The following is a 25426-nucleotide window of genomic DNA, read 5'->3' as shown; positions in this document are numbered from 1 at the left end:
CTAATTGCTGGTTTGCTGAACTAGAAGGAAAACATAATCACACCACCTCCAGACCCTCAAATTCTACTCAAAAAAAAAAGAAAAAGAGACTGCAACTAAATCTTCCTTTCCTTCATCCTTCAGATGTAATGCTCTTACTTTAAAATGCCATTAGTCTTTAATTAATAGCAATAATAAATAATAATTTATTTATCTAGACCACTGCTAATTACCATGTTTCTCCCCTCCCTTTTCTGTGATCTGACATGAGGAAATACTGTGTATGATTTAAGCTCTTCCTTGTAGCACATCACCTGTTGTCCTGCACATCTCTTCCAGTGGCTGAGTGGATCTCTAATACCTCAGAGATGTCATCGTGGTACTGCTAAAATATGATGGCTTTAGCCAGACAGCAGCATGTAAGAAACTCAAAATAATCAAGGAATGAACAGTTACTTGTATTTCTGTCTCCAAAAATGGTCTTCTTCTGTGTAATGATCACTGAAGTGACAAAATTATTACCTATTAAGTTATAAAATTGGAGCCTTTCCCTACTGCCACAGACATATCCCTAGATGTATGTATTCACTTACACAGATTCTGTCACTCTGCTGGCTCTTGATATGCAGCTCTCACTATCTAGTCCCCCACTCTGAGCCTCCCAGCTGATACTCTATAAAATACAAGCATTGCATGAGTTGGATTAAAATGCCAATTTCATTGTTGCCCATTCTGTTGAATCTAATTGGATAAATTTTCCCTCCCTGAAAAGCATCTAGATTCGTACCTGCAGTGCTGTTTAAGAGATTAGCAGTGAGGCTGCACTCAGTTGCTAATAGGATTATACTTGCCAAGACATGCACCTGCTTTCCAGACTGAGTTATTCCTCCACAACTGATAAGAAGCTTGTTTTCATCATTCTCACTGCCTGCTCAAGTTGCATGATACTAAAGTGAGATATTTTACAGGCATCTCCGACATTATAACTATCTTTAAGCTACTTTAGTCAACACCCCTGAGAGAAATAAAATTAACTTTGCCATAAGCCCATAGTGATCATGTGAATTGTATTTATTTCCCCAATTATTTGTTAATTGGAATGCATGCTAACTATGCCGATAATTTTGTCTGGATCAACATCACACTCACAAGCTTTTGATTACCTGGATTATCTCATTTACTTCTAAAAATGTTCTTACATTTCTACAGGTCCTCTGAAACTTGCCATTGTTTTCCAACAAACTGAAAAAATTATATGTGTCCCCCAGCCAGCTCTGCTGAAATAACTAGGTACAAATTACACAGAAATGCAAATATCAAATTGCAAACCTTAGTATCAACTTATTAATGTAATCCTGAATTATTCTTGATATGGAAATATTTAATAGTCTCAACTATACGAAACATCTTTGTCATCCCAGATACACAACAGGAGTGCTTATTGATCTCTTTTTAATTAACTGTTATAAAGGCCAAGATTTCCCTTAGTAATGCATCACTACCAGAATTCCTGCAGCTTTGGTTTACTCAGGAAAATATCAATTCCTTTTATTCCTATAAATATTGGCAATAGCTTGTTCTTTGTAGCTGTTTTTCGTGATTAAATGCCTACGTTCTCAACCTCTGGCTTGTATTCATTATTATTCTTTTTTTTTTAAATAGTTCCAACTTTAAGTCTGCTTAGTTTTCTAATTAATATGATATTCCCACTGGAAAAAAAGGGAGGCATTTTTCTCAGTATTCATGAGAAATACTCACTTAACATTCCTAGTTTATTGCACTTTAATTTTCTTTTTACAGTGTTAAAGCTTCAAATTGTTTTCTTCTGGAGGAACTGGCTTATTTTAAAGCTAGAAATACAGTGGTTTGGGTGTTAATCGTGCTTGCAGCAAACAGTGTAAACTGGTATGATTTCTTGTACAGAAGTGTAGATATATTATACATACAATATATAGTTATACACAGATAATGTAGTAAATAGTGATATTTATATATAGTTTTTGCTTAATAATCAGATCTTCTTGAGGTATAAATTGTGTTGTTTTATTTTTCTGTATTATTTACTATGTATAATTTGGTCCCTGAGTAAAGACAACCCTATGAATTGATTTAAGCTGTTTTCCTTAATAAATCTTTGATATGTACTACTGGGATTTTGTTTCTGTTTATTGTGTGTAGGGGTTTAGATTGGGTAGGGTTTATTTGGTTGGTAGAGTCTTGGGTGTTAAGTAATTAGGTGGTTTTTGTTGGATGTTGTTTCGATTTTTGAAAGATTTTTTACTTAATGTTTTTAAGGTGGTTTTTAATAGTGCAATGTATTTCTTTATTTTGTTTGTAGTTGGTGTATGATAGGTGATATAGTATACTTCTTTAATGTAATATTCCCTAGCCCAGGCGTTGATAAGGTTGTTTTTGAAAAGAGTTCTGTTGTCTTGATTTAATCTTTTTAGGGATACTATGTTTCTAAAGGACTTGTTTTTCAAGGCCTAGGATGGTTTCTGCCGGTTTTGAACTGAAACCACCACAAGTTACACTGATTTTTAGGTTTGTGATCCATATGCTAAGATAGCTCTTGGTGAATCTGCTTGTGCCACATACAGCATTTTGGGTCAGTGAGGAATCTTTTGCCTCTCAACACTTCGTAGGTAGCGTGTCTCCCCTCCAGTGCCTGCGTCTGTTACTCAGAATTCAGTTGCTCATGGTGTGTTAATTTTCACCCCCTCCCCCTTTTGTTACATGCAGGTGCAATTGTTTGGGGATTTTCATTTGATTCAGTAGGTTGGAACAGACACCAACTAGTAAACCATGTTGTATTTATAGGATACAGCATATTCATATACAGCTTTTTTCATAGGCATTTGGCAAAATGTGTCTCTTGAAGTGTCAGGAGCACTGTAATTTTTACAGAAATTGCCATTCCTTTTCTTTTTTCCCCAAGCTGCTCCACTGTAAACACATTTGAACAATTTTATCAGTGCAGGAGTTGGATTCCCTACACCAGGTTGCTGCAGCACCCCCTGGGCCATCCTGTCTGTGGCCCCAGTGCACACAGGGTTCATGCACAAAGGCAGAATTGACCGCTTCTGAGTGCCGTGATGTCAGTGTGAGTCCAGGATGCTGGAAACCTCTGAGACCCAGAGTTAGTTGGATTTATCACTGATGGCAGTGACAGGTGCCACCCGTCCTCTTGGTGATGACACCCGGGACAGTCCCTGCTGCAGCTGCTGTTGTTGAATTAAGCTGAAGAGAAGAGGAGTTTGGACTCACCAGACGGGAAACACCAAGGAGGGCTGCCAGTCAGATCAAACTGCATCACTTCTCACTCCCTGTCCTAGGAAAACAATAAATAATAATCACATGAAAGGCACTGATGCTAATGAAAAGACATTATTGAAGTGTTTCCAACCATCTCAGTTGCTTGACCCACTTTCTGAGTGACTGCACCCTCTAATGGGGTAAAAGAGATTGACTTTCAAAGCAGCCAGTTTATTTTTCTATTGTTTATTCCTTTCTGGCCCTTACGCATATAATACAACATCCTGTTCTTGTGACAGTAAAACAAACAGAGTTCTGCTGGATGTAGATTACAGGGGACATATGAATATTCAGTAAAAACTTCATATGATTCATCTCTACTCTGGGTTAATGAAAAGTATGTCAACAGCTGTATATCTCCATGGTGAAATGAGAAAGGAATTTTAATCATAGAAAGGGGTATTTATTTCCCTTTAAAAAATGTGGAAAGAAAAATTCCAGAAAATTTTTTTTTTCCCTACTGTGCAAAGCCATCTCATTTTACCAAAGCTTTGTGGAGAAGTGAACATTTGAACAATGAAAGGAAATGATACAGACATTTAGTCACGGTGTTGCATCTTGTCCAACAGGTAATTCTCTAATGGACCAATGAAAGCCAACGATGACAAGTTGTGGTCAACAGTCCTTGAATGTGCTGATGATTCTGCTTTCATTACTCTTGTCAGCAGGTAACTTTTAATTTATCTTTTACTGATGTGTGCCATAGCAAAAAAATAATTGCAATTTAATAGTGTATTCCTACAAAATAAACAAGACTAAATGATTGTTAATTGTCTAATAAATCAGTCACAGAATCATAGAATGGTTAGGGCTGGAAGGGACCTTCAAGATCATCCAGGTCTGATATAAATGAAGCCTCTTTGTATTTAAGAACTGGAAATTGGAATTTGAAATGGAATTGAAAATCACTTAAGAACAAAGCAGATTGGAAAGTTGAAAGAGTAGCTTTATTTCTTTGGATATGCTACTTTTTCAGTTCACCTAAAAAAAAAGAATAATTTCTACACCACTATAAAACCCATCCATTTTGCTAAATAACCATCCACTGGAAGCAGAGCAAGTCAGGTTCCAGGTGTGTGTTTTTCCGTGTGCACACCAGAGAATGTAAAGCACCTGAAGGATTGAACTTGGAATCTGTGTAATTTTCCTGAATCTAAAGAATTGACTGAACCAGAGATGTTTCTCCTGATGCTTGGTAGTTCTGCTCTAGATGTTTGCAATTAGCACACAGAAAGGGTTTGTGTGGAAACGTGCTGTTAGACTGAGGATTAGTGGAGTGCTCTGATAATTGTTTGTATTTGTTCATCAGAAGTCATTTATGGCATTAGGGATTTTTTGTAATTGTGAGTGAATATTTAAAATAAAATTTTTAAGAGTTTTCAGTCCAAATAGATTTGACCTTACATGTTTTCAGTTCATACCTTTTTTCCTCCACTCCTGAGGCAGTTTTTAATACAAAAAGACTTTTTTTTTTCAATCACTGCTTCTTATTCTCTTGTAGTACATCACATCCCCAACCACCAGAGCTAAAATTTTACCTGGCACCATGTTTACTAAAGCATCCTTCTGCTCCAGTGAAAATTGTTACTACTGTGTCTTTAACATTCATGAAATATTAATACTCATATCCTCACCAGTCAGTTCAAGCATGTGTTTTGTTGCCCAGAGTCTCATTGCTTGTTTGCAGCATTCAAGTTGATTCTTCCTAATGATAGCTCATTATTTAGCTCTGACACAGCCCTTTTGCTAACAATGTTATCATATTATTAATTAGAGCACTCCTCTGCCCACGTTAAATCATTGTTTTTCTTTAGAGCCCTTCCCCTGGAATCCCCGTGTATGGAACTTCCTAATTGTGGAACTGTCCTCCTCCTCTGATAAACTGGGATCAGGCACAGGGCCTGCAGCTGCTTCTTTGTCTTCCTCTAGCCTAAAGAAATTTCAAAAATCTACCTCCCTGGTGCAGCAATGAACTTGGTTATCAAGAAGTCTTCAATGAAGTGATCCAACAGGGATCAAACACCACAAAACTGTTCCAGCTGCTCCAGGCTCTTCTGTCAATTTTTAGGTTTTTATACCTTTGCCACTCTTTATAGGGGTCTTTTACTAGAGCTGTCCTGAGATCCCACTCCTCCAACCCATTTCCTCAAGTTGATACAAATTCCTGTCTTGGAGCTGAGTGGGACACTGTGATTGCACTGTGCACTATGCAAACACCTGTATTCAGCCACTGATGTATTCCCTCAAACCCTTATTCCCTCAAACCCAGACTTTTTTTTTTCTCCCTCTCTTAGAAGTACTGCCTGTGAAGTGCAATGTTTTTATTTGAAACCAATTACATACAGCTTTTAATTCTTACGTAATTTATCTATTATCCTTCATAAATATTGGCTTTGTAAATGTGTTTCTTATCATTTTGTTGCTCCTTGGATTACTGATGTTTTATTAGCTCGTGTCCTATATTAGTATGTAGGGTCCAGGCTTAATTTGAAATCATCACAAGTCTTTCGTACTCCTGCCTTGTGGAATTTTGCCACTGTGATCTGTAGGAAGGGGTTTAGGTCATTGGTAACTCACAACACATTTTACAGGAGGAAATTTATTATTATTTTTCAGCCAGCCAATGTAATTTTTTTTTTGTCCAAGACAGATCAGTTTCCATAAAGGAAAACTACTGGCTTTATGCCGTGAATGATAGGGTGTGTAGGGGAGAAAGGATGCTACTCTCACTGGAATATAAACGTCATTTTTAACCTGAGCTGAAATGAAAATCTAATGGCAAGATTCCCTTTGCGTGCCCTAGATTTACAGATTTCCATCTGTAAGATATTGCTTCACTTCCAGGTCTTTGGTATACTAAGATTAACAATCGCAGTAATCAATTTCTTGGTTGAGAATACTGAAATTTGAGGTATTTTATTTCAGTGCTAGCAAGATCACAGTGACATTTTAGGGGGGTGTCATGGTCTGAGCCTGGCGAAATGCCAGTGCTTCCATGAGAAAACCTCTTTTCCTGGTATCTACTGTGAGATGTGATCAGAGACAGAGCAGAGCAGGCTCCAACGTACGATTGAAAGGAAAAAAACTCTAATAACATAAAACTACAGGGAAAAAACACACAGAACACAGGATGAAAACCTTCCAAATTTCCTCCTCCTCCCCCCACCAAATTTCCTAATTCCGTTACCACCCTTTGGATAATCAGTTCTCAATTCTTTGAGAAGAGAGGAGTCCCTCTTGCACCACAGACTTCACCCAGGAAACAGTTGAAACTTCTCGTGTTTCCGTGTCACGTATGGCACCGCCCGGAGAACATTTTGCCATCGTGACCTCTTCCTTCCATGTCCAGTGCTCTCACCACTGCACATGGACCTGAGCTGCTTCTAGGGTTTTTTCCCTTTAAGGATGCTTTGCCCAGTTCCAAAAAAGAGCACAGTCCCTCTCCTTTTGGGACACCTGTCCCCCCCATGTTTCACCCCCTGGGGCTGAAGGGTCTCTTGAACAGAGATCATCTTCCTCTTCTTCTTCTTCGAAGACGGAGGGCACCACCACCACCCTCCTCACCCATCGTCTCTGTTCACACACCTTCACATCACCGCACTCTCTTGGCTCTGAGCCCTTGCCTCCCCCTAGAATGCAGTCTCTGTGTCACAGGAACTCAAGGGTTCTGTCTATAGCTATCCAAGAAAAGTCCAGCCAAAAGCCACTCCATCATCTCCTCTCACCTAGAATTCTTCTCAACTTTTCTCAATCTCACCAACTCCAGGAGGAATCAGCATTTGCAAGGTTTCCATCGTCTCAAGAAGGGTTAAAAGTCCCAGGCTCTGCTGGTTTGGTTCATGAACTCCCAAGGCTGGCTGCCCTGCTGGGCACCCCCCCCTTCTCCTTCACTCCAGCCGCGCTATCACAGGCACAGGCTCTCTCTCTCTCCCTCCGGCGGGGGTGGGGGGGAGGGAATGGAGAATGGCTGCCCGATGCTCCTCCACCCTTCGGCCCAGGCCTGGCCTACCTCCCTCCGGCCGCATGGCTCCCCTCCCCCCTGCCCAGCTCCGAGCTGGACAGGGAGAGGTCTCCTCTCGTCCAAGGCCAGAACTCAAAAGGAACTTCCAAGTGGGAATTCACAGCTTTTAACCCCCTGTGTTCTCAGAGGCGTATCCATGCCCTCAGTGGACAAACCAGGTGCCAATACTAAAATCTGGACACCGATTGGCGTGACCACACCATACCAAAAAAAAAACCCATTTCCCCTCAAACCACGACACAGAGGTTGTTGAAAACATAAGTCCAAAGAAAGTTTCTTTACTGATGTTTGCATCCTCACATTTGGAACACTTTTTTTTTTTTCTAAAGTAGGGCAAGAACGGGTAGGTAATTACTTTTCTCAATATCTGTATTCCTTTAGAAATTACTTTCTTCCAGCACTTTCAGTTCTTGGCTGAATTAATCTACAGAAATGATTTCTTCTTTCATGCAAGTAATGATGCCAGCTATATGTGTGCATACATAAATATTTGGAGTGAGCTTTCTTGACTCAGGCTGCAGTACAAGATTACCTTGTCATTAGCCTAGTACTCTGGTTTTTCTTGCAGGCTCCCTGTCTCTACACACAAATAAAGTGTTCTCCACTGTCACAATCCTTAAAATTTGTCTTGAAAATAATATATTTTATAAAATAGACAAACAAAAGTGTTAGGAATAGGCTTTTTTTTTTTTTTTAAGCAAAGTAGAAAAAAATGAGGATTAGACAGGCAAGGTGCACAGATGCAATTGCAGATCAAGAGGGGCTCTGTGCAGAGGGGTAAGGTCCAGTTCAGCTAAATCCATGCAAGTCATTATGTGTAACTTCTTGTACTGGTAAACTGACAGGAAACTCATGCATCAAATTACAAGAGTTAATTCTGTCAGTCCAAAGTGAATATATAATTTATTTATTGGTTAACCTTATGAACTGCAGCTGCCCACATCATTGCTTGAGCCTCAGTTCTCTAAAGGACAGACATTTCACTGCAAGAGGATTCAGACTCAGCTTCCACATTTCACATTCCTTAGAGCTTAAGCCCTTTGGAGTGTCTCCGGGGTACATGTACTCTTAAATGATCTTGTAAGACCTACCATAACACAAACTGTGAATGTGGAAACAAACATTGACTCCTAAAAGTGTGGCATTCACATTCTCTGAAAAAATTCCTTTGCCCAGGAATTTTTTTCTGGGAAGCTGAGAAACCTCAGAGAAAAGGAAAACAATTCTTATCTCATTTGCTTGTCCTCTGTTTTACTCACGTGGACTGTGTTTGGAGATTGTTTACCCACAGGTGATTGTTTCATTGGATTCTGGACTGAGTTGTTTTGGCTCTTTGGCCAATCAGGGCCAAGCTGTGTCAAGACTCTGGAAAGAGTCTCAAGTTTTCATTATTATTTTTTTAGCATTGGGTAAGTATCCCTTCTGTATTCTTCAGTATAATATAGTATTCTTTAATATAATGTAGTATTATAAAATAATAAATTAGCCTTCTGAGAACATGGAGTCAGATGCATCATTCCTGCCTTTGTCAGGGCATTCCCTGCAAATACAATATAAAGTCTTTCAGGAAACTGCATATGTTTGCTTACGACCATTTTGGAATGGATCTCTACCCTGCCCCTCTGCACAATTGAAAACCACAGAAACTCAGGGAAACCAAAATGAGAAAAAGGTATCAGTGCACAGCTTCTTTTTTACCCCATTAAAAGTGATGGTGAAATAAGTGTGACACAGGACTGCAAAAAAGAAAAATGTTCTCAGAGCTGTAATAAACACTTTACATGAGAACTTTTTAAAGAAGAAATGTAAGAACTACCAGGAACACCTGTATTTTATTAGTTCTGTCTATTTGCAAATTCAAAGCTGCTCAGATTTGTTATAGTATTTGTAATGACTGTTTTGATAGACTATTCCTTATCAAAGACTGACCTTTAGAGAAGAAGAAAAGAAATCAGGAACTGTAAACCGAGTGCCATCAAACTTTCATTGCAGTTTCAACACAGACTTTTTGTTTTTATTAAGTCGTCACAGGAGAATCAAGCATGAACATTGTTGTGTGTTATGGATATCCCTATAACTAGAACAGAAGTATGAAAAAATTTCCCTAAATACTTTTGTGCCTCTTGAGGGCATTACTCCCTTCCCTTAAAACAACCAATGGTTATCAGAAACATAGAAGCAACAAAACTCAAAATAAAACAGAAGTCTGAATATTGTTACCTTTAAGTACTAAATGTTAAAACACTGAAAATTCTGAACTACTGATGTTTTTTGGAAATCAACCAACAGTTGTCTAGCCTTGAAAAATGAGAGTTGATAAAGTGCAGATAACAGAAGTGACTGACAAAGTCAATGTTGTTTTTGTTTTCCAGTGTTGTCCGCACATTTTCGGGTCTGCGAGCCATACACGGACTACAAAGGTCGCTACCACTTTGGTTTTCACTGCCCCCGTCTTTCTGACAATAAATCTTACATCTTTTGCTGTCACCATAACAACACAGTGTTTAAATATTGCTGCAATGAGACAGAATTCCAGACTGTTATGCAGATAAACTTAACAGGGAATGCAGATGGATATATGCATAAGTAAGTAAATGAGTTTCAAAGTAGTCTTCACCAAACTGTTCCTGGTTTAATAAATGAGTCTGAGGTGCACTTAATGATGGAAGCAATTAGAGTAATTGCATATACAGAAAACATTACTGAAAGGTTTTTTGTTGGTGCAGGGTTCCTAAAAGAAAGAATATTTCAGCTTTGCTTTCTTTGCTTTGACATGGGCTATAAACATTGCAAGGAGAGTAAAATTTGCATATAAATGTGACAAGTAAAAAGTTACATATAAAAGTTAGAAAAGTCTTTTCCCTGACCCTAATTTGATCCAAACTATGTTTAAATGTGCATCAGTAAAAATAAACCCCAAAGCTGTTCACAGGTGAGAGAGGAAGTGAGCTGACATTTTCCACATCAACCCACATGCCCTTTTTGGAGTCCCTGATGATTTTGAATCTTAATCTCTTGTAACAAATCACTAGCCTTGGGGAACAGAATGAATTTGCTTTTACCAACATTGTGTGTTCTCCTTGCCTGTTACCTGGGATACTTCCATGTTCTGCCGAGGGCTGTCCCCCAGAATGCACTCCTGGAGAAATAAATCCAGGGGTCTTCTCATCACAGGGCGGTTGTGTATGCAAGCAGTTTGGAATAAAAAAAAAAAAAAAAAAAAAAGAGTTTGGTATTCTGTGAACTACAGCATTTATTTTGATAAAAATATTTAGAGCAAAAGTATTATATTAGTTTTCATGTAGAACTATTTTTTAAAAGTCACCTTGTTCAATTGTGATGGAGAAAGAGGTACCTGTGTAGTTTTTGTTGGTAAGATTTGTGATTGAGAACCACCTGCATACTATTTACCATCCAGTCCAGGACTTCCTAGGGATATCGGCTCTGTGTGAACTTTTACAAAGGTATGTGACATCCTACTGGATACAGTAAAAAGCCTCTGGAGCTGTAGTGTAGAGGAGTGCATGAATGGAACTGGTGTTGCCTTGTTCCTCAAATATTACTTCTGATAAATCTGTCAGGAGCAGGAAAATGAAGAAATGCTGCTTCCTACATAAAGGAAGATGGAGTAAGACAGGAGAGATCTCCTCACTCTGAGCTCAGTGATATTGGTAGAAAACTCCCTGCTATTTTTAGAAGCAGCAGAAAGAAGAGAACCCTATGTGCCTATATTAAAAACATTGCAAAAATCTTCTTAAGTAATACTCTGACTTTATCTATCGTACACAATAATTTGGATTCTAATGCTTCCGGGCTTCAGTTTACAGTGGCAAAGTCAGCTCTTTGTCTAGATCTAATTTCACACACCAATGAAAAAAAATCTAATGAAACCTATTGTACTGTGGCAAGGGAGAATAATTTAAGATATGGGAAAAGCAATGAACTTAAAAAAAATGGATTATAGTTTTCAGGGAAGAGTGATTCAACATTATTGCTTGGTTTATTTCAATATTATTATTTGGTTTATTTTTCCCCTTAGCCATTCTTGTGATCACTAAAACAAATTTCTTGTTTTATAATACTGTTGAGGGAAAAAGTTAATGAAGTGACTTGAGACTTCTTTGATATGGTACAGCTCAAAAGGCACATTTGTCTTCACCAGTCCCACAATGCAACTATTGCCACATTTATTTACATTTTTCCATTACTGTAACACAATATTTATATGGTTTTTATAAGAGAAAAATATGGGAGTATTGTATCTTTACAATCATGCAAATTAATCAGTTTATAATATTTTTTAATGTGAATAATTCATTTAGTATTAAATATAGAAATAAAAATTATGTCTAACAGACAGGAAAAGCTCTGTAATCCAAAATATTTTCCCTTAAAACCATCTGAGAAATTGTTTAGCTATTCCTAAAAGTAATATTCACTTGAACCTAGTTTGTCTAGTTTTCATAGTCAGGTTTTCTGTTGTGCATATTTTGGTGGATTATCAGTAGTACTGCTATGATAGGGGTCCTTAATCTGCTACTGGAGCAATGGTCTGGCAGTCTGTAGTGTATCCATGTTTTTGCTTATCTCTTAGTTTGGTTTGTCAGAGTGGAATGGCTTTTGCACACTTCATTCCAACACTGGCACCCAAAGCAGTGTGAGAACAGAATAGCACCATCTTTCTCCAGGTACTGAGTGTCCCCTGCAGAAATGGTATTTGCTTAAATAGCCCCCAGAAAGTCATCTTTACAAGAAAGAAAAAAAGAAAATCATCAATTCCACTACCAACTGTTGGCAGGGAACACCTCTCATGTAAAGCAGGAACAGATTCCTCAGGAAAACACAGGATTGGACAAAGGCCTGGAGATAATTATAAAAGAAAAATGCGGGGGGGGAAATCTCATTTAAAGTGTAGATGCAAAAACTGCACTGGTTTCCTCAGCACCACGGCTGTAACATTTCCTAGGGGCAGCCCTTATTGTTACTAATCCAAGGAACTGCCCCTTTTAAGTAGAACAGGGGAGGGAACTATTTCCGTGACCACCTGCCCACATTTAAACTCTGCAGCTGTAGATTTTAGCTTGCAATTATTCAGAGTTGTTGGTTTTTTCAAACCTGAATTCCCAAATGAGTTTTTTTTTGTTCCTGTGCTGCACATAAAACCCAAGAAAATCTACTAAAAATATATAGGCTAGTCATAACCAGCTTATCTGTCTCAAAAAGTGAATGAGTGAGATGGATGCAACCTGTTACACCCTGTAATCGAACAAACCCTATAATTTGAATCTCAGCAAATTTAGAATCTGTTCACACTTCAGTTTTAGTAAAAATTAAACTTCTGCCCAAAAGAACAGGAAAACTAGATTGGAAGAATAAACTGACAAATCATTCAGGTTAGTGAAATGAGAGCAAGTCCTAAAAGTTTTTGGATTCCAAGTTCTTTTCTGTGTTTCTGGACTTACTGTTAATCTATGTAAATAAGATTGTTTATTTTCTAATAAGGACATCTTTATTTGCAGGTCAGTTTTAATTTTTATTAGTAGCCATCAGAAAAATTACCATTTTCTTCCACCTCAGTAGTCAGAGAAACAGAAGACACCAATGTATGGAATATCCTTCTGCATACTAAACATACTACTTACTATTTTTACTTGTGATTTTTCACAAGGTGTTTTTGATAGTGCTGTTGTTCCGTTGTCTGTTAATTGAGATAAAGCAGTCATTCATTTTTTTGTACTTGTGAGAAGCAGATGTTTTTTAGAAGGAGCAGATGAATAGCTTACATATTGGCATAATTATTAAAGTGCTGCTTTAAATTGGAACACTCAAAATAGCTCTAATTTTTACTAGTCAAAATTTTGGTGGGTAAAATTAAATACCTAAAATACAAAAAAAAAATCTTTTGAGTTAACTAGAAGGAATGTTTTTGCCACTCACATTGTTGCCAAAACAAATATGTTTTCTTAGTGTGGATCAAATACAGCTCACCTGTATGCAAAATGGATCCTATTGGCAATAATGATGAGCAAAAATGGGTTTTGTTCAAGTGCATTTCTTCCTGATTTTTCCAGCCTTTGCTTGCATTTTATTTATGTTAACAGAAAATAGAAGAATTTACCCCCAGTAGGACTAAATCTACTGGAAGTCAAGAACAGCACTGCTGAGAAGCCTGGATTGACCAGATCCTGTTTTACTTTCAAGGGCCTGAACTGCAGATTTTAGTGCATTACTAAGATCTACCCTCTGTTGTGTGAAGTTAGGCTTGCATGTGTAAGTCTTCAGCAGAGATAAAGACTCTGGAGCTAAGGGTTTTCAGAACATTAAATTTTGCCTACTTCTAATCCTTCTGGAAATGTTCTGATTTCTTTAATTTTTTTTTAATTTTAATTCTAGCCTTGTGTAGTCCTAAAGTTTCACAGGAAGTGAGTCATTAACAGCTTGGACCTTCGTCTTGTTACTTAGTTGTTTAAAATGCAACTTCATTTAATCTAAGGGCATTATACCTGCGTAGTGGAAAAATCATTCCCTGAAGGGAAGAATCACTCTCTTGAAGTACTGACAGACAGCAACACAGACAGTAAAATTCTGATTTCTTGTTTCAAATCCTGATTTTTTTTTTTAAAGTATAAAATGGGAGAGTCCTACAATAGTTTAAATAGAAATTAAATTTCAAAGCAGAGACTTGAAATCTTTTGATCCAGAAAGGCCAGAGGATATGTTTTTAAAGTACCAAAATACCCTTCTGGTTTGCATGTCTTCTCATCCTTTCTTTTCTTCTTGCGGCACTTCCATTTTGATCAATGTCCTAAAAAGATATGATTTCCATCAAGTTTCTCTGACTGGCTGTGAAAGGACAGCATGGTTGAGTGTGTGTTCAGCTTTGAGTTCAGCTCCATGTAGATGTGGGTTGCCCACCTATGACTTCGATATATTTTTTCTGAGACTGCCTTCCTAATGACATTTTTTACTAACATACCTTCAGCTTCCTCTTGGTTTTATGGTCTCCAGTATGTGTACTTCCACATTAGTTCATGGGTCTAGATCAGCCTTTCTTTTGCTTTCTACCTAACAATCTAATTTTTATACATTTCTTTCCATCTCAGCTCTGATCTCATTCTCCCCACTCACACAGTTTCCAATCCAAACTACATTTACACCTGACAGTAATTTTTCTTCTAATAATACTTCTTCTCCAGCAGGGTATTAGCACTTCTTCCCCTTTTTGATTTCCACATTTTTGACCCCTTACACTTTTTCCTCCTGTTTTTCTCCCTTTTCTTTTAGTACCATTAGTCATCTGTCGCAGCTTTACAGCTCTCTGCACCATATAATTGCCATGGCCTTTATCTATATAAACACATTATAAGTACACCAACATATACATCTCAGTGTTGTACATATTTTCTTTCATGTGAAATGCATTGTCTAACATTATTTTGCCAATGTACTTCCTTCCTAAAATTTATTACCAACCATATTAAGAGGTCTTTAGCAGCCCCTCTGGAAAGCCTATGGACAGATTAGAAGGACAAAAAATTTTGTAAGACAGGTGGCTTTAGTTTCTAAAACCCATGCTTACAGCAGTATTCATATTGAAAAATATAGCTTAATTTTAAAGACACGTGTTTTGGAACAATATTTTGTTTCAGCCATCTATAAATAATCAATGAAACAAACAACCTTGATGAACTAACACAGTGACCACTACTAAGGGATAACTTTCTTTGTTGTCCCTTTTCTTCCTTTCACAGCAACTACAGTGCACTGTTGGGAGTGTGGATCTATGGCTTTTTTGTGGTGATCTTACTGATACTGGACCTTTTATATTACTCTTCAATGAACTACGATATTTGTAAATTTTACCTGGCCCGCTGGGGAATCCATGGAAAGTGGATGACACCGGGACAGAGTCGATGGATTAACCCTGCTCAGGACCCAAGACAGACACAGCCTCAGCCAGAGACACAGCCTCAAACTCAGCACCAGCCTCAAACATCACAGACAGTACACACCTTAAAAGGAGATGCTTTAAGCCCACCCCTGGTATCTTTTCAGAGTACAACTGCCTGGTAAGTAAGCTAAGCCATACTGAGATATATTCTTTTGCTGTTTTGAAGTGTGAAGAATCCCCTGTGTTTGGAAGTGCCTGTGAATTCAGGCTGAACAGCACCACTTCTTGCACATAATTATTTACAACATGACTTATCTTATTGAATTACTGCTTAGGAGTAATGTCTTACTCTGAAATATATTAAGTCATCTTCTAATCCTTTTCTTGGAGAAACAGGTGCTGCCATCTTTCAGTACTGAGCAGTTTTACTACTGTGTCATGCAAACAAACTACAAATCTGCATCAACTATAAACATCATTTTAATCTGGCCTCAAAGACTAATTGCTATGTGTATTGGTTGCTCTGGTTTTAAAAGACTCTATAAATAGTGACATTGGGATAGCTTCAATGTGAGATGTCACAAATCCTCTCTTTTTGTGGCATGAGACACAGAAACAACATAAGAACCAGGTTAGTTTTTTATATGCACAGCCAAAAAAGCTTTGCTTGATCTCACTTGACAGAGTGTCACAAGTAGGCTGCTGTAAGGTTAAATGCTATGAAACCAAGACAAAACCTCCAACAAAACCCCTTAGACCAAAAGGGAGGCAGATCTATGAAAACAAGCAGAACTTGCAGTATAAATAGAAAAAATTAAAGATAGCCACAGGACAAAATGATGTTGAATTATTTTGGACTTGTTTTGCAAGGAAAATGAAAGCAAAGGGAGAGAGCTGAATAAAACATTTCTCTGAAAAAGGTGTCAAGAAAGGCAGAGACTTTTTTTCTTACCAAGAAGGCATTAGTACTTGGAAGGATGCAGACAGAGTACCGAGTCACCACTGTATTTTAGAAGAGTTCCAGAAGGCTGTGTGTTGAGTTTTGGCAAATTTAAGTGATCTAGGAATGTGCAGAGTGAAAAAGATGACAGCAGTTCCTGGAGCTGTGGAGCACATGAAGCCTCAGCACTGATGTCGGTCTGAAACCTTTGGGTATCACTGGGTTGCAGAAGGGATGATAACAGTGATGGTCCTTTGATTTCATCACTTGCCCCTTAATTTTAAGGGTAAATAGAGCACAAATAGAGCTAAAGATTTGTTGCAATAGGGAAAGAAGTGATGGTTAATTCACTGATAGAGAAGGTTGCTTGGCATTGGAGCCAGTCCTGGATGTATCCAGTGCAGCTCAGACTGAAGGACCATTCCAGCAGTGCTTGCTCAAACAGAAGACTCTGAGGCTGCTACTTAAGAGAGAGAATTGCTTGTGCTTTGTTTTGAGCATTCTCCTTTTCACTTCCCCTTTCCTTTTCCCTTGCTCTAATTCTTCCAGCTTTTTTGCACATTGATTTTCCAGTCTCCAGTTAAAATTACCATTTATGTTAAAAACTAGATTTGTAGTACAGTAATGGTATCCTGGCGTAATATGTGTGTGTACATGTACAAAAATGACTGCATCTGCTAATTTATGTACTATTAGTTTGCTCTAATATTATAAATTGAAACCATTCAATATTCTTGAAGGCTTGATTCCTGGTCACCTCTCATGACTGACTCCTGTTCTGTTTCTTTGCTTTTCCCAAAGTGCTAAGCAAGCCATGAATATTAGGATCAGGTGAGCACATCCCATATTCTTCTTGTCCTGTGTTGGGAGGAGATGAGCATTGATAAGCCACTCCAGTAACACTCACTTCTTCCCCAGTGAGCTGTTTGTGCTCCCCTCAGCTTCCACAAAATTGTTATTTTCCCCTAGTCCTTTCCTTGCTCAGTGGAAGAAATCAGTAGATGCTTCCTTATCAAAACCCTATTTATCCCCTGTATTTCAGCATGTAAAACACTACACTAGCTTCTATTTTTCATTCTTGTAACCTGCAACTTTTGGAACTTGGAGCCTCTGAACCAAGAGCACAGATGATTCAGCCTTAGTTGGATACAGAAAAAATAGCAATAGGCACTGGTGATCACAGGCAAGATGTTTAGCATGCAAAAGAGGATTTTGAGTAAACAGCTCCCTCAGAAAATGACAGATTTGTGTACTACAGCAATTGCTAAAACAGTGGGGAGTGGGTTGCCTGGCTATTTATTTCTCTGTTAGATAATCTGCAGGTTATATAGATGAAAATATGAAAATTTTGCCCTACAGAAATTGAGCTTAGTTTCAGAGACAGATTTTCTGCTGCAGTCTATATTTGATGAATGACCTCAGTACCGTTTTCTCAAAATGTAACCATACTATCAGTGAAGAAGTGAACACTTACTGGATTTGTAATTTCCATCCCCAATTTTAAAATCACTGAGTCTATTAAAAGACCTGTTTTACATTTTCTACCCGAATTTCCATTATTCTAGATTATGACACCTGCTTTGGTAACACACCAGGCTTCCAGTCTAAAAAAATCAACTTTTCAGTTTATGTTGCCATTTTAATGTGTCCTAAACTTATCCCAGCTTTTCTGTCTGCAGGGAAAAAAAAGTATTTTTCTTTAGCACCTCACAAACACACTATGTGTGTGTGTGTCTGTGTGTGCATATATATATACATACATACATACATACATATATATATATATATATATTTATTTATTTATTTATGGTATACCATTAGAATGGTTCCTGTGTACAGATGAGCATTTTGAAAATGCAGAATACATCTATGAATCCTGACAGGTATGGATATAGCCCCCTCATAAGAAACTTAAATACAGCTAAAAACATTTTCCAAACCAGTTTTCAAGTTTTTGTAATGACAGATGTTGTTTAAGTTGTTAATTTCCTGTACTACATTCATCTGAGCACAGCTAAAAATATGCCCATTCTAGAAGACACTAAATGATGATAATAGAAAAGTGATTCTTGCAAATCCCTTGAGTACTGCAGAGAATTGTCAGTGTAAGAAACTGTCCCAAGAAGGATGTCAGGATTAACCTATAGCTTGTAAAGTAGCTTTCAGATCTTTCTGGATTAAAAAAAAATGTGTAACTGGCTTTTATTTCAGCATTTCTTTCCTTGCCCTATTTTAAATGCCATGAATTGGCAATGAATTGGGTATGTCAGAGGGAAAAATCAAGCAAGTTATAGTATAGAGTGGGTAGAAACATCCCTATGATGTTTAAACATTTGTCACAGTGGATCACTTCGTTGTTTACTTGATACAAAGAGAACCATGTATAGCCATAATATTATTATAAGTAAAGAGGTCTGGAATCCATTAGGCAAGCTTCTGGCTGCTCTTGCAGTGTCGTGCCAGGATAGGAAGGAAAATCATTAATCTCAGGAGCATCCAACCCCATTTGGACTTAAAAATGGGTTTGCGTCATCCTGTAGCGTGTGGATTTTGCAGCCCAACTAATGCTCATTTCTTCTTTAGTATGAAAACCACCTGAGGGCTGCCCAAGGCCTGTGTGGGCAGAAGGTCATGGAGGATGCACCTTCGGCAGCCCCAGCACCAGCATGGCCTGCAGTGACTGAGTTCACACAGCTCACACAGCCATGCCTTCTCTCGTGGTGATCCTTCAGAGCATGAGCTGGGCCCTCCACATTCCCTGGCCTGAGGGAGAACCTGCAGTCTGGTTACCTGAGCAGGCTTTTACACCTGGAAATGGAACTGCAACAAGCAGCAGGCAAATTATTTCTATTGATCAGCAAAGTAAAAGCCAGGGAGGCAATAAAATGGAATATTGCCAGTTGGGGAATCGAAATCCTGACTGCTGAAACAACTTGTTCTCATAACTGTGGGAATATTGTAAACTAATAGTAATTAAAACAGTCTAAAAAGGAAGATCACATTAAGAAGTGTGGGCCAGGGCAGCCTGGCAGAATTCCTCCACGTCCTCTGTGGCTGTGTTTTGTTCTGGATGTGAGAGGAAGACCTGATCTCTCAGCCTTGCTCTGCTGATGTTAAACTCCTCCTCACCTCCATCAAGGATGCAAATCACAGGGAATAAATACTGTCCTGAAGTCCAACATTTGCTTCTGTGTTCTTTGCCTTCCTGCACAACAGCAGGCAGAGGCACTGCCTGTGGTTACACCCGTGCTCTGTGACTCAGTTTCAGAAACCTGCTGCCCAGCTTGAATCAGGAAAGGAGCAGCCCAGCAGGGTTAGCCCCTGTTATTTCCTGCACACAGCTGGAATGGATTAGGCAAAGGCAAGTCTATTTTACTTTGCCTTATTAAATGCTGGAATCTACTTTTGCTGTGAATTCCTCTGGGGCACTTTGTCTTTCGGACAACAAATAGAATAGTTTCTAGCCTGCTGCTATTCACCTGCTACTTGACACCTCTTCAGATGACTACCAAAGCACCAAGGAGAATAAAGCCTATAAAAATACTGGCAGAGTTTAGGAGCCAGCAGGTAACTGATCATGTCCTCAGCAACTATACAAAAACCGCATGAATATTTTGCTGGTAGCTAAAGAGATCTTGTGAAAGAATTTGCTTTGATAGCAGATTTTGAAACAGGATATAGGCTATCACTGCAGTGCTTCCTTCAGTGACTTGTAGGAGCTGCAGTCTTGCCTGTGTCATGGTACATTAGTGCTGCAGTGGGTCACTGTGCACACAGTCCACCAAAATCATGAGCCATTGTGGTGATGGAGGAGTTTGTGCAGAGGCTGCTCTTGACATCATTATTTACAGTAAACAAAAGAAAGAAGCTGCCTCCTTCCATTTGAGGTAAATAAGATCTCAGCTTCACATTTGCAGAATTACTTGACTGAACAGCAATAGGATATGCTGTTTTAAAGATGAGGAATTTTGCATCATAGGGCCAAGCACAGTTTTTATTCAGAGCCTCGACCTAGACTTTTATGTTAGACTAAATTTGGCAAGTCAGAACATGAGTAATTTGGGTTTTTTAAAAAGATGAAAAAAATAATAATACTTATATTGTGCTTTTTTTGAAAGAACTCTCTGGGAATTGACATGACCTAGAAAATCTGTTTGGTTACAAAGATTAGGTAAGGGTGTAAAGCTACATCTACCATTATCTGTGGGCCTCCAATGCCTTTGGAACATATTGGGTTAGAATAACAAAAAATGCTGAATGTATTTTCTTCTAAATATTCTTACCTTGTTTGCTGGGAACTGCATAACTGTTAAAATAGAAATTAGCTCTACCCTAGCCCAAACCAGCACATCAGGGCAGGAAGCCAACAGTACAAACACACAGTGGGCTTGGAACCAAACACCTCAAAATCTGCAGTGCTCCAAGTCTTGTTTGCTTGCCTCGATACAACATGCAAAAAATTGGGAGATTCTGGTTCTATCATTTGCATTTAAATAATTCAAGCTACTGCTTGCTTCCTTTCTTCATTGTGTTTAGAAATTCACTGTTTGCATGTGAACTTAAGTCAATATGTAAGGTTTTTGTCCAGTTCAATCTAAGTCTTTGTGTGCACAAAGACCTAGATATGCACAAACTGCATCTTTTGTTGATACATATGTAGTACACGGTATTAATTTCATGCCATATTCTCCTTTTACTCTGGCTCTGTAAATTGTAGACCCCATATTGATTTCTCTGCATTCTTAACTGCAAATTCATGGCATGTGGGCTTATTGATATTCCCTATTGCAGCTGCTTCTCAGCCTTTTCATTGAGTTGGGACTGTTGCATTCATCAGCTTCAAGAAAATATTTCTTTTAAAGGGACTGTACAGTTGAAGCAGCTTAATTTAAATATGATAAAGAATTGTGAGAAAACAGTAATTAGTAACTCACTCAAAAGTGAGTGGTTAAAAGGTTATCTGAGTACTATTGCTGAATTAACTTTTCAAGCTGAGAAAAGAAATCTAGTAAAATTGTTGGAAACCAGAGCTGAACATCTTCCATATTTAAATTTTCTCATCTATTCTGGATAGAAATTTTTGCAGTGAGATCATTACCTCATCCCCATGATACAGATATGGAATGACACTACTGAAGTAGCAGATAGCAGCATAAAATTTATGTGAACTCATAACACTCCAATTAAGCCCACAATTTTACTGCATAATGTCACAACACTGTAGCATCACACGGGAAGGAGTTTGGCATCCCAAACTGTATCAGCCAATTCCATCTCCTCTGTCACAATCGGAACCAGTAAACTTTAAAACACTCTATAAATACTTTGATAGTTACAGAAGTCCTACCCCTGGCATCCTCTTAGGTGCTAGATGCTCAACAGTAGTTGAGTAATGTTTTACACATTTTAAATATGCACAGAAAAATAAAATAACATACTCACTTGGGTTCTGAAGTACAACAGAAAAACTTTAGCATCAGCCAAAGATATTTCCAGGGATAGAAAGAATAAAAGGGGAGATGTTGAGAAGCTAGAGTTAATGATTTAAACAGACATTCCTTACTTTATGCAAAGTGGCAACAGGATTTCTTGGTAGGAGATTCAGTGTAATTCATTGTTCTGAACTGAAAGAAAGCACATTTCAAAAATAAAACTGAAAAAAAATAGTGATAGGATATTGCCCATCTTCAGTAGTTAATGCTGCAGAGAACTACTTAAAATACCTGCAGAACAACAATCTATGTACACTTGGTGATTTTAACAGAAGGGAGAAGGAAGAAGAATAAACAAGGTAAGAGTCTCTGAAATAAGATGCCACTGCTTTCACCTTGGAAAAGGAACTCAAATGTATATTTTGGATGTTGAAAAACAAGTAACTTCCTAAACTCAGGGAGTACTGAAGATCTTGTGCTGACCTATTTACTATTTTCAGAGTTATTATTAAGCAAAAAGCCATGTGTAATAAATAATCCTTCTATGGGGCAGCAGAGGATCTTTTAAGTAAGCTAAACTTTCTGTGTGAAATGATGGCATATTATGGAATATCAGACATTAATGGAATAATCAGAAACTTACATGATAATGCTGAAGGCAGGACCATAAATGGTAACAATGTCAGACAATTATTTTCAGTGAGCACTGAGGTCAGGAATCTACCACATCATTACTTTTATTGTCCTTGTCCCCTGATGAGATCATAATGAAAGCAACCACAGTAGTTATTTCATCAGAGAAGTGCTAAAACTTGTCTGCATGACCTTGTTTTTATAATTATGTTTCACTGAACCGTTCAAAAAAAGAACTTAAAAGAAAAGAACCAGAAATTAGACACAGATTTTCATTATTAGCAAGGTATCAGATATATCTTAGCTGTTTAAGTCTCAAAAGCAAAATAGATCAAGAAGCACTGAAATCTGTGTCATTATACTCTTCATTGAGACATGAGAGAACAAACAATTTTCAGGCACTTGAAAGCTTTTGGGGAAGTTACATGATCAACACTGTCATAAATAAATATGCACAGACACCTACAATTCACCGCAGGAAAAAACATACCTCTGAGGAGAGTTTGAAATCCACATAGAAAGTTTCTTGGAAATTTGCAATGCTGAGGAGATAAAACCAGCTTAAGACATGAAATGGCAGGAATATGACATGTCACTGGAACACAATTAGAAATGCTGCTAATGGTAGTCCCTCCTCAGGTGACAACATGATCCCAAAACAGAACAAGTGAGGCACATTTCTTCAAAAAATGTGAGATGAGTTTAATCAGCACAACAATATGTAGCCTGCATAGAGCAGCAGCTGAGGAATATTTGGTTGGAACTTGGCACCCATCATAATATACAGGAATGTAAAAAAGGTGTGTAAAAAGTGGTTATGTGTGGAAATAATCTACCTCACTTCACTTCCCAATAGGGTTATCTGTTTCCTGGTGTTTCTGTATAGTGGGAGCCTTTACTTAGGCTCCAGAGAATCTCATAGGTGGAATGACTTGGGAGACAGAGCTATTGACAGTAAACATTAAAGTCAGAAATGGAAAGGTGTTTGCACAGCAGCTCACAATAGAAAAATGACTGTGGAACTCAAATCTGGAAGGGAGCAAGCTCCACCCACAATTTTCCTTCCTGAAGAACTGGTACATCAGGGAGGAGTTTATGCACAAAGGAGTTGCCCTAGTTACAGGAATTGTATGTATTAACGAGCTGATCATATCCCTGAGCTGAGCTCTGCTGAGCACACACCACACAGGCTGCCTCCTGTCTGCTGGAAATCACTGCTGGCTTGTCACATGGAAAAGGAACTGCAGTGAGCTTCATCAGGAATTACAGTAAATTAATTAAACAGTCATTAAGTATATTCTGAGTTGATTACTATTACAGATTTTGGTCACTCATGCATAGGATGGAGGCAAAGTAATTTTCAGTTGCATTCACAGTCTTTGGAAAGTGGTGACTCACAGGGAGCTGCTGAAGCCAGCACCTGTTACCTGCTCATCCCCAGCACAGCTTCTCCAAAAACATTCTGAAGAAGTTGTGACTGGAAGGCAGCCAGAGATCAGCCTTTCACTCACCAAAAACCTCCCAAACTTCTCTCATGCTGCTGAAGTTAACAGCAGCCAGAAGAACACCAGCCTGATTTGCATTTTAAGGCATTTTAAAGAAAATTACAGGATGGAATGAGACGTGACTCAATTTATTTTTTTAAATATTCACTGAAACCTCTTAGAGCATAACAAAAATAGGCATCCCAGTTAAAAAGAGCCCCAGTGTTTGCATGAACAATAAAAAGAAGACAAAATTGGGGATGCATTTTTGAGGGTATTGTGGGATGATGGCTAAACAAGCAAATTTGGAATTCTGGAGCTCATGGAGAAGAGATGCCAATTAGAAGTAGGGAACTGTTGTCTCACAAGTAGTGTGAGATTGCTAGAGGGCAACACCACCTTCCCTAGGGCCTGCAGCAGGAAAAATCTGAATGCAGGGAAAGCATTCAGGAAGAGCGGCAGAACTTACCTGACTTCTGGAAAGTTTGTCAGACTATGGAGTTAAAGAGGCTCAAGGCTAAAAGAGCATTAAAAGGCAATTTGAGCTTAGTCTGTAAATTCTTCATGGCCAGGAGATTTCGGATAGTGGAGGACTGTACAAAGACAGAAAAATATCCAATACCTGAAAGATTTAATTATACAAATCCTTACTGGTGATAAAGAGCAGGATTAAACTTAGTCAATTTGGCTATCTAAAAGTCCTGTATCTACTAGTTATCCTCACTAACAAGTTGAAAGAGGCATTTCCAGGGGGTTATTCATTCCACCTCTCTTAAGATGGATGAAACTGCTTGGAAGCCTGGCTTGATTAATTCTTTTGACATTATGCTGGAAGATGAGTTTATAGAAGTCGTTTATCCAGCGAAATTTGCCAGTGGGATTTATCTCCTCCAAATGTGCTTTTTTTTTAAAGTTGGCAGTTGATCAAGGAAATGTCTTGAGATGCAGCAGAACACCCACTACTAGTGATTTTAAAACTGGCAAGGGAGCTTGTGGAACATAAGCAACAGTGGGAAGAACAGGAAGTTAGGTCTGCACAGCTGGCCAAACTGAGGACCCTAAGAGAACAAAAGTCTTCCAAAATTTGATTTATCTGGGGAATGGGTGAGGCTGCAGTCCCAGAAAATTTACACCAACATCAGTTTTCTTAGAATCATTAGGCTGGGAAAAACCCTTAAGGTCATTGAGTCCAATCATTCCATTAGCACTGTCAACCCATGTCCCCACGTGCCACATCCACACAGCTCTGAAATCCCTCCAGGGATGGAGATTCCACCACTTCCCTGCGTAGCCTCTGCCAGTGCTTGGCAGCTCTTTCAGTGAAGAAATTTCTCCTAATATCCAACCGAAACCTCCCCTGGTGCCACCTGGGGCTGCTTCCTCTTACCTTATTGCTTGTTACGTGGGAGCAGAAATCAACCCCCACCTGTTTTTAGTCTCTTTCCAGGCAGAGATAAAGAGCAACAAGGTCCCCCCGAGCCTATTTTACTCCAGGCTGAGCCCCTCCAGCTCACCAGCCCCTCCTGCTGCTCCAGCCCCTCCATTTCTGTCTTGTGAGGGCCCAGAACTGGACACAAGATTCAAGTTGTGGCCCCAGCAGTGCCAGCCCAGGGGACAGTCACTGCCCTTGCCCTGCCGCCACACCATGGCTGGCACAGCCCAGGTGCCATTGGCCTCCTGCCCCCCTGGGCACACCTGGCTCCTGTCCAGCTGCTGTCCCCAGCACCCCCA

General features: G+C 38.7%; 1 protein-coding gene across 1 annotated transcript in view; it reads left to right on the top strand.

The window, feature by feature from the left end:
* Nucleotides 1-25426, top strand: part of SHISAL1 (shisa like 1) — a 69462-nt gene that overhangs the window by 28478 nt on the left and 15558 nt on the right. Inside the window, exons 2-4 of the mRNA XM_059846160.1 lie at nucleotides 3864-3962; nucleotides 9688-9901; nucleotides 15067-15384. Coding sequence (XP_059702143.1) covers nucleotides 3896-3962; nucleotides 9688-9901; nucleotides 15067-15384 — 599 coding nt within the window. The 5' untranslated portion in view covers nucleotides 3864-3895. The remainder of the gene's footprint in view (nucleotides 1-3863; nucleotides 3963-9687; nucleotides 9902-15066; nucleotides 15385-25426) is intronic.

This window comes from Haemorhous mexicanus, chromosome 5 (assembly GCF_027477595.1).
Source record: "Haemorhous mexicanus isolate bHaeMex1 chromosome 5, bHaeMex1.pri, whole genome shotgun sequence".
NCBI classification, from domain to species: Eukaryota; Metazoa; Chordata; class Aves; order Passeriformes; family Fringillidae; genus Haemorhous; species Haemorhous mexicanus.
This window is presented reverse-complemented; position numbering and strand designations above follow the sequence as displayed.